Source organism: Chiloscyllium plagiosum, chromosome 12 (assembly GCF_004010195.1).
Source record: "Chiloscyllium plagiosum isolate BGI_BamShark_2017 chromosome 12, ASM401019v2, whole genome shotgun sequence".
NCBI lineage: Eukaryota > Metazoa > Chordata > Chondrichthyes > Orectolobiformes > Hemiscylliidae > Chiloscyllium > Chiloscyllium plagiosum.
Genome location: NC_057721.1, coordinates 82,208,186 through 82,226,494, shown reverse-complemented (window position 1 = coordinate 82,226,494; position 18,309 = coordinate 82,208,186). Strand labels below are relative to the sequence as shown.

The 18,309-nt window shown below is 40.8% G+C and overlaps 1 protein-coding gene across 1 annotated transcript in view; it reads left to right on the top strand.

Annotated features, from left to right (window-relative positions):
• Positions 1-18,309, top strand: part of gbe1b (glucan (1,4-alpha-), branching enzyme 1b) — a 611,336-nt gene that overhangs the window by 399,413 nt on the left and 193,614 nt on the right. The window contains exons 9-10 of the mRNA XM_043701429.1: positions 1,319-1,446; positions 11,925-12,023. Coding sequence (XP_043557364.1) covers positions 1,319-1,446; positions 11,925-12,023 — 227 coding nt within the window. The remainder of the gene's footprint in view (positions 1-1,318; positions 1,447-11,924; positions 12,024-18,309) is intronic.

The window sequence follows — 18,309 nt, the reverse complement described above, 5'->3', positions numbered from 1 at the left end:
ATTCTCTGTAGCCTTACAAATAGTTTCCTCTTCCATCATTCTACTGCGAAAGTTCCTATTGAAACTGCCCTTTCAAGCATTGAACTTAAGATCAAAACTAACTGCTTTTTAGCATTCTCCACTTCCTGCGTTGGATATTTTCTCAGTTATCTTAAGTTTGTGTCCTGTGGTTATTGACCTTCCTAGTTTTTTTCTAATTTACGCTCTCAAAACTATTAACTACTCTGCTTTAAGCAGTATAATACTATTTTCTTATTCTCTCAACATAGCTTAAGTCTGTCCTCCGCCCTACTATCATGTACGTCTCTGCTGTGGCCTTTCCAACCCCACCTTGGCATCCTTTTGAAACTGTTTTGCCCTGAACAGAGACAGGAGCTCCAACTGAGGCTGTGACAAACAGAAGTCTATTAAGCTTGCTCTTAAAGTATCCTATTTCCCTAGAATCCATAGCCTTTGATGGAATGCATTCCAGATTCTTCATCTGGGAAAAGTGCTGTCTGATTTCAATGGTCTGGTTCTGTTTTTCTGATTATCTCCCTCTGTTCTGGACTCTTCCAGTTTAAAAGGCATTTAAGAGGCATTTGGATGGGTATATGAATAGGAAGGGTTTGAAGGGAAATGGGCCGGGTGCTGGCAGGTGAGACTAAATTGGGTTGGGATATCTGGTCGGCATGAATAGGTTGGACCAAAGGATCTGTTTCCATGCTGTACATCTCTATGACTTTAGGATGTAGCTCCCTCTATCTACTTTGACAGGTCCTATCATCATCATATACATTCTTCACTGTGCTGAAGCATTGGACTGAAAAGTGCACTTCTGGAATGGATGTTAGATCTCTAACTGTCAGCAACATATTTGCCAACTGAGTCAAGTTTGAGGCTGGATTCTCAGTTGTTATTTGACTGAGTTCAACAACTGCAATCCAGATTGAAGGCGGAACCTAAACCCTTCCTCTGACTGAGCCACACCTTTCCATAAAAACCCAGTTGAAAGATATTGTAGAACTTGTGTTTTGGGTGCAGAGCATAAGAACAGATAATACTGAAAATAATCAGCAGGTCAGAGATCTGATGAACAGTCAACAACTTGAAATGTTAAATCTGTTTCTGTCCACAGATGCTGCCTAAATATTTCCAACATTTTCTGTTTTTTGGTTCAGATCTGCAGCATGTTACATTTGTAGTGACATGGGTTGTTTTATTTTTGGACCTTGTGTCCTGTTTCTATGCAGTAAGTACAATGTCACACTGTAAAATCAGAGTATTTGGTTGAGTATTGCCTTTTTAAAACAAAATTGTATTCCCCACCTGTCTGCAGGTACGACCTTTTCTGGAAATTACAGTGAATATTTTGGGCTTCAAGTTGATGAGGACTCTTTAGTCTATCTCATGCTGTCAAACTATATGCTTCATAGCTTCTATCCAGACTTCATCACTGTAGCAGAGGTAATGAATGACTGCCTGTTTAGTAGATTTTATTATTTGTTACTGAGTTAAGCACATGTTGTTGATGTGAGATATTTCTTATTTTTCATGCTGTGTTAGCTTTTTTTTTGACGACTACTTCAGCAATGTTGCAATCTTCAGGAAGAAAAATGTTCATCTGGGGAAAGGAACACATTTATATTTCAAGCAGCCAAATTGGGCAAGGTACAGAATTTGTATGAACAGATAAATGTTCTCCTTTTCATGCAGACATCACGCACTGCCAGAGCAGGCATGGCACAATGTTAAATGCAGAGTAAAGCCCTCTCTACATTGTCTCTATCGAGCATTCCCAGGACAGGGACTCCACAGGGTTAGATATAGAGTGAAGCTTCCTCTATAGTGTCCCCATCAAACACTCCCAGGACAGGGACAGCACAGGGTTAGATACAGAGTAAAGCTCCCTTTGTTGTATTCCAAGATAGCTCAGGATCGAAGTAGGCTGCTTGGCACTCTGCCAGTTAATAAGACCATGACGTATTTGATTACTCCATTTTCCTGTCTGGCCCTAATAATCTGTCACCCCCTTTCTTAACCCGTATTCTCTATCTCTGCCTTACAAATATTCAAAGACTCTCCTTCCACCATCTTTCAAGGAAGGAAGTTCCAAAACTGCATCGCCCTCAATCAGAAAAATGTCTCCTGTCATTGTCAGTGCTGGCATAGTGCTAATGTCAATCTAAACCTAAACTGGCAATCTAAACCTTGTACTAATTTTGTGCAGAAATAAGTTGGAATACTACTATCGCAGCTGGTGAAAATTGAATTCAGTAAAAATCTGGAATAAAAAAAACGGCCTAATGATCAGCATGGAACCACTTTTAATGTTTGTAAAAAAAAAACAATCCAGTTCACTAATGCCTGTCAGGGAGGGAAATCTGATCTGGTCAATGTGTGACTCCAATGGTGGTGTTGAATAGGGATCAGAAATGTTCGCCTAGCTAGCGACACTCACACTCCATGAACAAATATTTTAAAAAAGTGCAACACCTTATTTTTGATCAGTGACCCTGATTTCAATTTCACATCCATCCCACCAAACATTCTCTGGATCTCATATGCTTCATGGAAGTTGCCTCTTACTCTTTGAAACTCCAGAACTAAGTTTGTCCCACATTTCCTCATAAAACAACCCACATATTGCAAGTATTAGTCCAGTAAACCTTTTCTGAACTCTTCCAATGCATTTACATCGTCCTCTAAATAAACTGACTGGTGCTGTTCACCGTTTTCCAGACGTAACTTCCCTATCCTCCCTGCTTACTCGAACTCTCAATATCACTGTTCTTGTGGTTTCTGAGAATTACATTGCCACTTGAGAAACAGATCGTTTTGTGTGAGGCTCATGTCAATTTTAAATATTAACATCAGATTGCCCCATCAGCCAGGCGAACATTGGACTGATTTCAGCCTGGGTTGGAAGTGGTAGACGTTCACTCAAATTGCTCCCCTACACAAAAATTTTTTTTTTAAACATAATGGTGAGATCCCTACTTTGTTGTGTATTTTTTTAAATGTCCGTTACTCAACGGTTTATTTATTCTCTGTGTGAATAATGTACCCTTACTTACATCCGGTGACCGTGACACTTTTGTCCCCTGCTGTGAATCATGCGTGAATCTTACCATGACAGCTCAGTCCTTATGCACACTTCGCCCCCTACTCCATTTCTCTGCCAATGAAGCTGTGAAACTGACGTAGAGAGTCTGGAGGAGCCGGGTTGTTCTCCTTGGATGTGATAGAGTAAATAAGGAGAAACTGCTTCTGCTGATGGTAAGGACATTTACCAGTCGGTAAAATTTTAGAAAATTGGCAAGATCTTCTGCAGGTTGCACACCAACCTGAGATGGAACTGTGTTGCCATTCCTTTACTGTTGTCGGGTCAAAATCCAGCAACCCCAACCATCACAGCAGTTCAAGAAGGCAGCTCACCACTGCTTTCTCAATAGCAATCAACGACAGGCAATTCATGAAAAACAAACAACTGTGGATGCTGGAAATCAGCAATTGCTAGAAAAACTCAACAGGTCTGGCAGCATCTGTGGAGAGAAAGCAGTTAACATTTGGGGTCTAGTTCTTGTTCTGAAGAAGGGTCACTGGACCAAAATGTTAACTCTGCCTTTTACCCCCCAAGATGCTGCCAGACCTGCTGAGTTTCTCCAGCATTTTCTGTTTTTGTACAGATAATTCATGTTTGCCCAGCTTGTGATGCCATTATTGTATAAGAAATGTTTTTTTTTCGCTCAATGTAGTGAGTAGCTGTGATGTGGAATACCTGCAAGGGTAGTGGAAGTAGATCATTGGTACCTTCCAGTGGGGACATTAGGTAATTACTTGAAAGTGGAAATATTTTGAAGTCTATGGGGAAAGTGAAAAAGGGCTTTTTCAAAGAAGGAGCACAGGCATAGTCAGCAGAAAGATCAGCTGATATGCTCAAACATTCTATGAGGCTGTGCTTATCTTGAAGGTGGACATTTTAATGTAAACTGTGCCATGAAACTGTTTATTGTCTTGGTATTACTTGCAAGACAGACTTCATAGAATCCCTACAGTGTGGGAACAGGCTCTTCGGCCCAACAAGTCCACACTGACCTTCCAAAGGGTAACCCACCCAAACCCATTCTCCTACCTATATTTATCTCTGACTAATGCACATACACACCCCTGAACGCTATGGGCAATTTAGCATGGCCAACTCGCCTGACCTACACATCTTTGGATTGTGGGAGGAAACCGGAGCATCCGGAGGAAACCCACGCAGACACGGGGAGAATGTGCAAATTCCACACAGTCACCTGAGGCTGGAATTGAACCCAGATCCTCTGGCACTATGAGGCAGCAGTGCTAACCACTGAGCTACCGTGCCTCCCATAATGTAGCAGTGCTTCATGTATCAGTGCTTAGAATGATGTAGCAGCAACAGTTTTTACTTGTCCTAATGTGTCAGTTTCAGTTGGGATATCATGTTTAAAAGATAAGGTGGATCTATGGCAATAATGCTGCCTTTTGGGTTATAAAACACAATCTCTTCCTCATGTGGGTTAAGTGATATGTCCAAACATAATTCATCAACACCCATTCTCTGTAAAGCCCTAACTCCATCTTGTAATGCTGGAGGGATCATTCTGATCTTTTATGGGCAAGTGTTGCATTTGCCTATAATTTAAAAAGGGTGAAGAATTAGCACTTTGTTCATTGCAGGCAATCATTGCTGCATTCTTTCTGGCCGCCGGCATTGTGTAATCCTAGATTAAAGTGAAGCAAAGAACTGTGGACAGTGGAACTCTGAAACACAAAAAAAATTGCTGGAGGGACTCAGCAGGTCTGGCAGAATCTGTGGAGACAAAATAGGGTTGACGATTTTTGCGAAGCTTTGTGGTTCAGGTTGTTAGTTTGCTCACTGAGTAGTAGGTTTGTTCTCGGGCATTTCATCACTGTGCTAGATAACATCATCAGTCAGCCTCCGGCGAAACGCTGGTGTTCAGTCCCACTTTCTTTTTGTGTGTCTTGGTCTGTTACGGTGGGTGATATCATTTCTAGATCTTCTTCTCAGTGGTTGGTAATTGGGGTCCAAATCGATGTGTTTCTTGATGGAGCTCCGGTTTGAATGCCAGGCCTCTAGAGTTCCCGTGTGTGTCTCTGTTTAACTTATCCTCTGATGGGTGTGATGTCTCAGTCAAAGTGGTGGTGTTCTTGTCTTTGTGTAAGGATACTAGTGATAGCTGGTCATGCCTTTCAGTAGGTAGTTGGTTCTCGTGTATCCTGGTGGCTAGTTGCCTGCCTGTCTATCTGATGTAGAGTTTGTTGCAGTTCTTGCAGGGTATTTTGTATATGACATTCGCTTTGCTGGTTGTTGGTACAGGGTATTTTAGGTTCATCAATAACTGTGTCGGTGTGTTGGTAGGTTTGTGGGCTACCATGGTAGTGACCAGGTTACACGAGCATCACTCGCCACCAAAAGACCAGACCAGCTATCATTAGTATCCTTACACTCAGACGACGAAGGACACCGTTTCGACTGGGACAACACATCCATTTTAGGACAGGCTAAACTGGAACACACACGGGAATTCTTAGAGGCCTGGCATTCAAACCGGAGCTCCATCAATAAACACATCGATTTGGACCCCATTTACCAACCTCTGAGAAGGAGATCCGGAAATGATATCACCCACCGTAACAGACCAAGACACACAAATAGAAAGCGGGACAGAACACCAGCACTTCACCGGAGGCTCACTGATGGTGTTACCTAGCATGGTGACAAAACATCTGAGCACAAACCTACCAGCTCAGCAAGCAAACTTACAACCTGAACAAAATAGGGTTAATGTTTCAAGTCCATTGACCCTTCAGAACAATGTTAATCCTAGATTAACAAAGATATTTTCTTTCTGACCTAATGTCATTGAGTCTGTGCTGTTTGACTGGCAAATAAAGACTTGTAAAGCTCATATTTGACAACACTGTGGCAGATTAAGCTATTTTTGCTCCTTAAATTGATACTGAGAACAAATATTTTAAGCAGAAATAAGATTAAAATGTACACTAAAAATGAGTGGATAAAAATGAGGATGGAAGTGACAGAAACACTCTTAATAAACATGCAGAACTTCATGTTTCAGTCGTTGTGGGTTAATGTCTTCAATAATAATGCTGTTCCAGATGTTTGATTAGTTCTGTGCTGTCATGATAAACAGCCAGGGCCGCAGGATGTGTTGTGACTAATTGTAAAAGTGGCTGTCCTTTGGGATAGTGACTTTCCCAAATTAATATTGTGTAAAAGTTGATGTTTCATTGCTGGCAAGATGCAGAGCCAAATCAATCAGTAATTTGGTACAGAAGAACAAAATGAATATACAATAGTCAGGTTCCGTCAATAGTCTCTTGCCTTGCTTATAGTTTCCTGCTGTGACAGAAGGTGAAGATGGTTGGTTTACTGTGGCTTGTTTAAGTACTGTCATCCCCCTTCCACCTTTTAGAGCAGTTTCTCTCCGTGAATCATTGGGTCAGGAAGTTAACAGAATTAGAGGTGGCAATCCTGCCTATTGTGTCTGTGCTAGTTCTTTGAAAGAGAGATCCAGTTTGTCCAACTACCTTACTGTTTTCTTGTAGCCCTGCAAAGTTTGCTGTTCATGTGAAATATTAAGTCCCCTCTCTTGAAAGTTGGCATTAATCTACATCCACCAACTTTTGACCATGCACCACAGGTCTTAACAACTTGCTAAGTAGTAGTGTCTACACAGGTTTGTTTCTTGTGACAACCAATTTGGGTGTGGCAAAGTCCCATCAACAGCAATGTTCTTGTGATGCTAATGAAGATGATAAATACTAACCTGGTTACCGATGAGCACTCTGCTGCTCCTCTTCTGGATGGTGGCATAAATGTTTTGTATCTATCTCAGAGAGCAGGCAGGCCCTTGGTTTAATATCATACCCTAAATGAAGGAACTTCTGAATATGCAGCGTCCTGTCAATACTCCAGAAGTTGGTGGAGAACTTAGTCATAGTCATAGACATAGAGATGTACAGCATGGAAACAGACCCTTCTGTCCAACTTGTCTATGCCGACCAGATATCCCAACCCAATCTAGTCCCACCTGCCAGCACCCGGCCCATATCCCTCCGAACCCTTCCTATTCATATACCCATCCAGATGCCTCTTAAATGTTGTAATTGTACCAGCCTCCAACATTTTCTCTAGCAGCTCATTCCATACACGTACCACCCTCTGTGTGAAAAAGTTGCCCCTTAGGTCTCTTTTATATCTTTCCCCTCTCACCCAAAACCTATGCCCTCTAGTTCTGGACTCCCCCCACCCCATGGAAAAGCCTTTGTCTATTTATCCTGTCCATGCCCCTCATAATTTTGTAAACCTCTATGAGGTCACCCCTCAGCCTCCGATGCTCCAGGGAAAAAAGCCCCAGCCTATTCAACCTCTCCCTATAGCTCAAATCCTCCAACCCTGGCAACATCCTTGTAAATCTTTTCTGAACCCTTTCAAGTTTCACAACATCTTTCCAATAGGAAAGAGACCAGAATTGCACGCAATATTCCTACAGTGGCCTAACCAATGTCCTGTATAACCGTAACATGACCTCCCAACCCCTGTACTCAAAACTCTGACCAATAAAGGAAAGCATGCCAAACATCATCTTCACTATCCTATCTACCTGCGATTCCACTTCTCTTCGTTCAGCAACTTGCACAGCTGAACCTGGTCATGGTCCAGTTTCAAAGGCTTCATAACGAGGAACACAGGAGATTAAAGCAGCGTCAAGTCATTTGACTGTTCTGTCTGTCAAACGCCTTCTGGAAATATAACAATGGCATATATTCAGTGGTTCTGTGTAGTCCACATTGCTCCTCAAAAAACTCTCATAAATTTGTCAACCTCTATTTCTCTTTCACAAAGCCATGTTGACATTGCCTGATTGCATTGAGGTTTCCGAATGCTTGCTGTAACCATCTTTATAATGAATACCAGCATTTCCTCTATGACAGACAATAAAACAATTAGCCTTTAATTTCCTGCTTTCTCCCCCTCCCTCCTTTCTTGAATAGAAGAGGTGCATATGTCATTTTCCAATCTGATGAGATACTTCTCGAACTTGGTGAATTTTAGAAAATTAAAAATGAGTCATTTTACTATCTTAGCAGCCACTTCTTCCAAGACTCTTGAATGAAATCCATTAGGATCGATGGAAAGCTTTTATTTTGAGCAATTTTCTCAGCATCTTTCCCTGGTGATTGTAATTGTTTTAGGTTCCTCCCTTTCTTTCACCTCTTGGTTAATAGTTTATTTCTATGATGTTATTTCTATTCTCCACAATAAAAGAAATGCAAAATATCTGTTCAATTTATCCACCATTTCTTATTTGCTATTACTAATTCCCTAAACATACACTCTAGAGGGCCAGTGCTCACTTTACTTTTTCCTTTGTAAATACCTGTAGAAACTCTTATGATCTGTTTTTGTACATTTCTAGTTAGCTTTCTTTTATACTCGAGTTTCTTCCTGTTTAGCTTTTTTGTAACAATTTGTAGGCCTTTTATTGTTCTGTCTCGTCTTCCTACCTGCTACTTATTTCTATAATTGTCTGGTTTTCTTTAAATTTGATACTTCCTTCATTAGAGACTGATAGTTTTTCCTTCCCCTTTATTTCTCACTGGAATGCATCTTTACTGAGTGTTAGGAAATGTTTCTTAAATGTCTGCCACTGCGTCCCTACTGCCTTATTTCTTCGCTTAATTATCCAATTCAGTTTATTCAGCAAAAGTCTTCATAATTGCCCTAATTGAAGTTTAAAAGTCTCATGTTTTATTCACCCTTTTCTCTCCCTCAGACTGAATTTGAAATGGCGTCATCTTATGAACCGACCTTTCCTATTAATGTACTCATTAATCCTATCCCATTCCATCTTATCGTGCCTAAAATATCCTGCTCCGTCATTGGCTACGAAAAACTCTCAACAACACCTGCTGCCCTCTTCCAGGCTGCATTTGTTGATCTGATTTGCCCAATCAGTAGCCCAATCACTTCACATTATCTTCATATTTCTCACAACCCCCTATTGTTTTTTTCATACGACAATCTTATTTTACAGTTTGGTTACTGCTGGCAGGAACTATTAAACTATAGTTTGGGCGGCACGGTGGCACAGTAGTTAGCACTGCTGCCTCACAGCGCCAGAGACCCGGGTTCAATTTCCACCTCAGGCGACTCTCTGTGTGGAATTTGCACATTCTCCCCGTGTCTGTGTGGGTTTCCTCCAGGTGCTCCGGTTTCCTCTCACAATCCAAAAATGTGCAGGTGAGGTGAATTGGCCACGCTAAATTGCCCCATAGTGTTAGGTGAAGGGGTAAATGTAGGAGAATGGGTCTGGGTGGTTCGTGCTTCAGCAGGTCGGTGTGGACTTGTTGAGTCAAAGGGCCTGTTTCCACACTGTAAGTAATCTAACCTAATCTAATCTAAGTAATCTAATCTAATATAAATAAATGAGTTCTTAACCTTACTGCTTATTTTTTCTGACCAAACTGATTCTACACCTTTATCCACAGAACTCAAGTCATCTTTCTCTGTTGTACTAATGTCATCCTTAATAAACACAGCTATTCACCTCCTCCTTTTCCTCAGTGTCCTTCTAAAATGTCATGTACCATTGCATATTTAGAAACCAGTATTTGTCATCTTGCAGTTATGTCTCTAATGGCGATCAGATCATGTATATTTATCTCTGAGCTATTGATTCATCTGCAATATTACAAATGTCATTGCATTCAAATGAAGAGCTTCTGGTTTTGCCTCTTTGTCATGTTCACAACCTCTAGCCGCCTTGCCTGGCATACTGCATAAAGGGGCAAGGAGTTATCACTATTGAATGTGTCATAACACAGGGTAGTCAAGGTCTGATCAGGTGGAGCTGGATGGTTGAGTGACTAGTTTTGCTGCTAGCTGTAGACCATTGCTGCAGCCAAAAACCTGTGCCTTGAGAAGGAAGACATTATCAGACACCTCCACAAAAGCATCTGATCCTTTTCAGACTAGCAGGCTACATTTACTCAATAATATCGAGAGCAGCATGCATATCTATCTCTCCCACGTCAGCACTGCTGTGATGCTGTGTGTTAGACCAGTGACTGTTTTGTTTAATGATCAGTAAAATGGCAATGCAATTTGGTTAATGCTGTGAATGAGCGGAGTATCATTCCTCTGAAAGCATTGGTTCAATTGTGAATAGTACAACTATGTTTTCAATTATGTAGGTAATTCTGGTAATGCACAAAAAACACTATAATCGTCAGCTCCACGATGTCATCTTCAGGACCTGATGAGAAGATATCCCGAAGGACTCCAGTGTCCTTCTGTCACTGTCCTTCTGTGTCAAAATTCCTCTCTGATGCTGCATTTATTTAATTATCCTGATATTCATGACACGGCAGACTCCTAATGCTGCGAGTGAGAGTCGCTTTTCCACTGATGCCAATTAAGTACAACAGCAGCCGCTAATACTCAAGCAAATTATCTTTGTGTGTAATATAGCAAAAAATATGATATACTGGAGCTCGTGCAAAAGGTATAAGAGCTTGGTTACCTGTGCCACAGCTGAGTTACTATTCATCTGGTATTGTTGTTATAACTCCAAGCTTTATCCTAGTTCTGAGGTTGTATAGATTGTGCAATACCGCCCCCTGCTGCTTGCAATTTCAAACCCTGAGAGAACCCAGAAGCTGAGTTAGTATAATCAGATCAATGGATAAAAGCAAATTACTGCGGATGCTGGAATCTGAAACCAAAAAAGAGAAAATGCTGGAAAATCTCAGCAAGTCTTGCAGCATCTGTAAGGAGAGAAAAGAGCTGACGTTTCAAGTCTAACTGACCCTTTGTCAAAGCTCAATGTCTTATTAGTCAACCCTACAAACCAGGAAAGCCCCAGAATTGAGTGCTGCCCATTGCTGAGCCCATGCATTTCAGCTGAATATTACAGTCTATTCCAAAGAGGCAGACAAAAGAGAAAGAGACTTGCATTTGTGCAACACTTCCATGATCTCAGGGCATCTTAGATTTTCAGACAGTTCAGCATTTCTTGAAGTGTAGTCACTATTACAATAATTTGCACAGTCAGATCCTAAAGATAGCAATGATCAATCACAATTCCTCTTCTAAATCTTTTTTGAATAGTGTGATAATGAGGTTTTATCATCCGTTTGCAAGGGATGGTGGAATGTCCATTTATCATCATGTCCAAAACATGACATTCCCAAAACTGAGGCCTTGATGGTGTCCAAGCTCTTTCTGGCAGATATGCGCTTCTGGATTTGTTTACAGTGTTACTGATGAACATTAAATGACAAGAACCTGAAATCCCCAATCCAGAATGCATGCTGCATGTTTGTTGTTGTCAATACTTCTACATGTTGTTCAATATGAAGCACTAGTTTATCCTCTAAAAAGGTGTTAGCATCATTGTTTCTGTTCATCATTGCTGAGATGAGATTTTCAATTCCAGATTATTGTATGTAAATTTCCCAGTTGTGATCATGGGTTTGAACTTCTGCTCCCAGAGCATTATTCTAAGTTATCAGTTGAGAACATTATCATTGAGCTACCATTCCAAACAACGTGGCTAACATTTGACACTCGACTAGCAAAAGAAATTAATTATGATTTATTTTATAAATAAAATAAATAGGTTCTGATAAAAGGGTATTTGAGCTGAAATATTAAATCTTTTTCTCTCAGAGAATCTCTGATTTGTTTTGCTGTGTTTTGTTTTTATTTCAGATTTGCGGCATTTTTCATTTGTGCTCTTATTGATGCGGCTTGCTGTGTATAAATTGGCTGCTGCGCTATGTTGCTTCCTTGGTAAAGTGGACTGTGAAGAGGTATATTAAATCAGAATCTCTGTGAATATACTAATTGGGAATGTGTTTTTCAGGATGTGTCAGGAATGCCCACATTGTGTCGGCCTATCATTGAAGGAGGTGGTGGTTTTGATTATCGTTTGGCAATGGCTATTCCTGACAAGTGGATCCAGGTGAGCCCTAAGTTAATGCACAAAGGACTGCAGAATTGAGGATGCAAAGATTGACTGAAAATTGGAAATGTTCATAACTTGCTGTTCAGTTGATGTTGCACTCCCGCTTGCTTTGTGCTCAGCTTTCCCTTTGTTTTTAAGAACTTGTGAATTTGCACATTAATTGTCCATTAACACACCACAGTAAATTCTATTAATTAAGAGTGTAATTTCTATTATGCAGCAAAATGTTGAAAACTGCAGTGTGATGTCTGCAAAAGCATCAGAAGCACATTCAGTAGTAAAAACGGCATTCAAACTGAAAGATGAATAGTTGGAAAGGTAATATTAACAATCCTCTGCAGGAAAGGGATTGATTAGTGCATTCAGTAGTCACTTGTATTGTTCCATCCAAGTCCTTTCTGGTATCTAATAACTGTTAACGTCCATCAACCTTTCTGACCTAAGAACAGCCATTTAACTTACGCAGTCTCATTCCTGCATGCACATCTTCTCACTGTCACTTTGTTTGACATCACCCCTCTTTTTATAAGCAGTGGCCCTTTGATCTTGATGAGCAAATCTGGTCACCAGAGAAACTGTTTCCATTCATCTGGCCTTCAAAGCTAGGTGCCATAAATGGAAGATGGCTGTGAATAAATCTACTGAGGAATTCAAGAGAAACACCTTTAGCCAAAGAGCCTATATAATTCTGTTTATGTAACTAGTTCAAAAGCGGAGCATGCTGTTTCGCAAAATCATTGAGGTTCAATAACATAAATAATCATAAATGATCAAATGCTGGAGAACGAAATGGAAAGATATGTTGCTAGGATGAAATGTGAAGGTGGGAGAGGCTTGTATTAAATATGACATTGGGGTATGCGATTCTATTACAGTGACCTGTTCTTGTGCATATGTTTGATGTTTTAAGAAATCTACTCTGTTCATGTATGGAGTCAACTTCTAGTGGCATTGTTGATCTTGTCAAGATGAGTGAAGTGTTTAGGCTTTGGTTTGTTGAGAGCTCAAGTGGAAGCAGAGAAAAGACTGTGAAGGAATGGAAGATACAGATGCAGTAGTACAGGAGCAAATGACTAACAGAAGCAACCAGCACCAAAACATCCATTGTCTGCTGTAAAGAGGTGTGGTGTTTCCAAATTTGGCTGCTGCACATTCCTAAATTACTGTTGTTGAGGAAGTGATTTACATCCATAAACAAGCAAGCAAATGGCTGTCTTGGCTGGCGTCAAATTTCATGAGTGTTATTGAAAATGCATTCTTCCAAATGGAAGATATTCCATCATATTCCTGACTTGTATCTTGTCGATGGTTTACGGGCTTTGGGGAGTCAGAAGGTGAGTTCCTTTCCCAAGTATTCCCAGCCTCTGACATGCTCTTGGTTTCACTGGTACAGTTTACTTTCTGGTCATTGGTACTCCCAGGATGTTGATAATGGGGAATTCAGTGATGGTGACAACATTGAATATGAAGAGGTATTGGCTGATTCTCTCATTGGAGATGGTCAATGACTGGCATTTGTGTGGTACAAATGTCACTTGCCACTTATCAACCCAAGACTCAACATCGTCCATGTTTTGCTGCATTTGGACATGGACTGCCTCAGTATCTGAGGAGTCATGAATGTCACTGGTGAACATGAATTGTTCAGTCATCAGTGAATATCCCCATTTGTAACTTTGTCATGGAGGGAAGGTTATGATAAAGCAGCATTGATGGTTAGGCCGAGGACACTATTCTGAGGAACTCCTGCAGAAATATCTTGGATTGAGATAACTGACATTAAAAAAGGTTGTTCTTTGTGCTAGACAAGGATGTTGCCATGATTGGAGGGTTTGAATGAAAGAGAGAGGCTGAATAGGCTTGGGCTGTTTTCCCAGGAGTGTCAGAGGCTGAGGGGTGACCTCTTAGAGATTTACGAAATTATGAGGGGCATGGATAGGGTAAATAGACAAGGTCTTTTCCATGGGGTGGGGGAGTCCAGAACTAGAGGGCATAGGTTTATGGTGAGAGGGGAAAGATTTGAAAGGAATCTAAGTATCAACTTTTTCACACAGAGGGTGGTACGTGTATGAATGAGCTGCCAGAGGAACTGGTGGAGGCTAGTAAAATTACAACATTTAAAAGTCATCTGGATGGGTATATGAATAGGGAGGCTTTAGAGGAATATGGGCCAAATGCTGGCAAATGGGACTAGATTTATTTAAGATATCTGGTTGGACCAAAGGGCCTGTTTCCGTATTGTACATCTTTATGACTGTATATGATTCCAACCAGCGGAGTTTTATTCTAATCCACATTGACTTTAATTTTGCTCAGGCTCATTGATGCCACATTTGATCAAGATTTGGAGATGCCGGTGTTGGACTGGGGTGTACAAAGTTAAAAATCACACAACACCAGGTTATAGTCCAATAGGCTTAATTGGAAGCACTAGCTTTCGGAGCGCCGCTCCTTCAACCACGTAATAAAGGAGCAGTACTCCGAAAGCTAGTGCTTCCAATTAAACCTGTTGGACTATAACCTGGTGTTGTGTGATTTTTAATATTTGATCAAGTATGTTTCACTCTCAGCTCACCACTAACATTGAGCTCTTTTGTCCAATGTTTGAACCAAGAATCTACTGATGACAAGAACGGAGTTTCCTGGCTTATTTGAAATGGAGCATCAGTGAGCGGTTTATCACTAAGTACTGTCGATGACTTCATCCATTACTGATGACTCAGAGCAGCCTGATGTGGTGGTAATTGTCAGGATTAAATTGTCCTTTTAATGTGTACAGGACATACCTCGGCAATTTTTCATATCGTCGGGTAGATACCAATGTTGTAGCTGTACTGAAACAGCTTGGTAAGGGGGAGCGGCAAGTTCTGAAGCACAAGCTTTCAGCACTATTGTTAGAATGTTGTCAGGGTCCACAGCCTTTGCAGTTTCCAGTGCCTCCAGCTGTTTCTTAATATTACGTGACGTGAACCGAATTTGTTGAAGACCGGTGTCTGCAATGCTGAGGACCACTGGAGGAGGCTGAGATGGATTGCCCACTTGGCACTTCTGGCTGAACATTGTTACAAATACTTCAGCCTTACCTTTTACAGTGATGTGTGGGGCTCTCGAACCATTAAGGGTGTGGTATTTATGGAGCTTCCTCTTCCAGTGAGTTATTTAATTGTCCACCAATATTTGCAGATCAAATCTGTTGGTTGTTCAATGCTTCGCTCAGTTCATCACTGACTGTTTATGCTATTTGGAGGATTGAATATAGACATGCACTATGTTTTCACTTTATTGGGTGGATACGTCATTTTTAGGAATACCTGGTGCTGTTGTTGGCATGCACTCTCCATTGAACCAGAGTTGATTCCCAACTAGATGGTATTGCTAGAGTAGGGCATATGCCAGAACATTTGGACACAGATTGTGTTAATTCTGATTCTTTGTTTCATATGATCCTTCTGCTAATGATGGTCCTTGGCATCTTATGGATGCTCGTCTTGAATTGCTAGATCTGTTCAAAATATATCTCATTTAACATTTTAATTGCCCCATACTGCCTGCTGGCATTTATTCCAAAGTGAGATCCTTAATTATAACTGACAAAGTGTAGATTTTCAGATTTGTGAAAAATTCATGTCCACAGACTTGGAAAGGACTCATCGAAGTTTCTCTGCAACCCATGACAGAACAATTGTAATGTTTAAGTTAAGCAGCAACTTATAGAGTTGAGATAAGGAAGAAAATTTTCCAGACTCAAGAACTTGCTGAGAAAAAGCTTGGAACTTTGAAACCTTGCTAACTATCTTCTATATTTAGCATGCGTTTTTCAAAATCTTTTTGTCGATAAGCTTCTATTGTTAAAGATGGTTGCCATCTCTTGGGAATTTGAGTGATAATCACGGATTAAACAAAAACAAAGATCTGTAAAACCAGATTTCATTCTGGGATCCCAATTCATCCAGTCATACTGTGGGCCATAGTCAGCTTTAAGAAGAATTATAAAAGGAACAGAGGTAGAGAGACACAGAATTAGGAAGGAATTTTTTGAGATTAGTAAAAGATGAGGACAGTTATCACAGAGCTGGTCTCTTTTTTTTTGAAAACTGTTCTTTTTCTCAAGGATACTGGTTCCTTGATGTTTTTCAGAGGGGTCATAAAGCCCTCCCGGCTCCGAATAGTTTGGTACAGAGATGAAAAAGGATTTTGAGAGGCCTTTTGTTTATATGTAAACAGATGAGACTTCAGGCTAAAGTGGTCATGTTTTAGAAGTGACCTGTATAATGAAAGGGGAGTGGACAGCTCTCTAGCTGAACAGTTCAGTTCAGAACTAGTTAGGCGTTCAGCTGTTTGGAAACAGACTGCGAAATTCTCTCTCCTTCTATCCTTTTAACTTCAACCTGTCAGCATTTGTTTCATTTTTACTGTTTCTAAGAGTGTTTGCTTCTTGGGACTGTTGTGTATATTTGGAACAGCATAATTAAGTCTAATTTGGATTGATTGAGTTCTGTAGGGGTTCTTTATTCTGTTCTTTGTGTTTCATTCTGTAATTTTGTGAATACATTTTTGTCTGTTTTGCAACCTGGTAGTCAACCTCGCTAACTTACTCTGGGTAATTTTCATTGTACACTTACTGAAACAAATTGCAAAGTTATGGTCTGGGCTGCCTGCTTCAGAATGTTTTGAGTGGTCTAGCCTCGTCCATAACACAATGAGCATTAGGCTTGTATGGAAGACAGAATTGGGAGACCACAGTGTTTCACCGGGTTGTGAGGCTGAGAGGAGATAAAAGTAATAGAGATGGGAGTGACCATAGAGGCACTTGAAAGACCAGGATCAATGAGCGCAGGGTGATGGTAATCAGAACTTAATGGAAGGGAAGGTACACGCAGGAGTGTTTTGAATGAGGTTTTACAGGGTGAAAGTTGGGAGATTGGCCAGTACATCATTAAATTGTCTGGAGAAGATGAAAGTATAGATAAGGATTTCAGTAGCAATCAATCTGCTTCAGGGGCAGAAGGTTCTCAACTCAGTGCAGATGTATTGGGATATTTTATCTGTTGATATGATGTTGAAGTTGTAAACAGTATTTTGGTCTTCAATACAAAAGGGTTTGAGTACACGAACAAGCAAGTCTTACTGCAGTTGTACAGGGGTTTACTGACAGTATACTTGGAGTGTTGTATGCTGTTTTAGTGTCCTTACTTGCCATAAAGGGTGTGCAGCAATGTTTCGCCAGGTTGATGCAGCAGTAAGGGGCCTTGGATCGATGTATTCATTGACGTTTTAAGGAATCAGAAACGTAGATAACATCTAAAAGGGGTTCCTGAACATGATATTACGGTCTTGGGATATGTGGTAGGTCTGCAATGGCCTGAGATGACCAATTTGTTCACTCAGTTTGTGAACCAGTGGAATTTTCCATCACAGAAAGTTGTGAAAGCCAAGTCCATGAGTATATTTGTTTTGAGTGTGCAAGACAGCTTTATGTTCAATACAAGAACTTTGTTGAACTGAAAATTAAGATGTCTGTCTACAAGTTGTGCCTCTCATTTGAGGTCACATGACTATGACAGCCAAGGAAAAACATTTATATGATTGTATTTTTGTCTGAACAATAGAACATAGAACAATACAGCACAGAACATGCCCTTAGGCACACGATGTTGTGCCGAACATTTGTCCTAGCTTAAGTACCTATCCATGTACCCATCCAATTGCCACTTAAAGGTCACCAATGATTCTAACTCTGCCACTCCCACAGGCAGCGCATTCCATGCCCCCACCACTCTCTGGGTAAAGAACCTACCCCTGACATCCCCCCTATACCTTCCACCCTTCACCTTAAATTTATGTCCCCTTGTAACACTCTGTTGTACCCGGGGAAAAAGTCTCTGACTGTCTACTCTATCTATTCCCCTGATCATCTTGTAAACCTCTATCAAGTCACCCCTCATCCTTCGCCGTTCCAATGAGAAAAGGCCTAGCACTCTCAACCTATCCTCGTACGACCTATTCTCCATTCCAGGCAACATCCTGGTAAATCTTCCCTGCACCCTCTCCAAAGCTTCCACACCTTTCCTAAAGTGAGGCGACCAGAAATGCACACAGTACTCCAAATGTGGCCTAACCAAAATCCTGTACAGTTGCAACATCACTTCACGACTCTTGAAGTGAATCCCTCTGCTAATGAACGCTAATACACCATAGACCTTCTTACAAGCTCTATCCACCTGAGTAGCAACTTTCAAAGATCTATGAACATAGACCCCAAGACCCCTCTGCTCCTCCACCT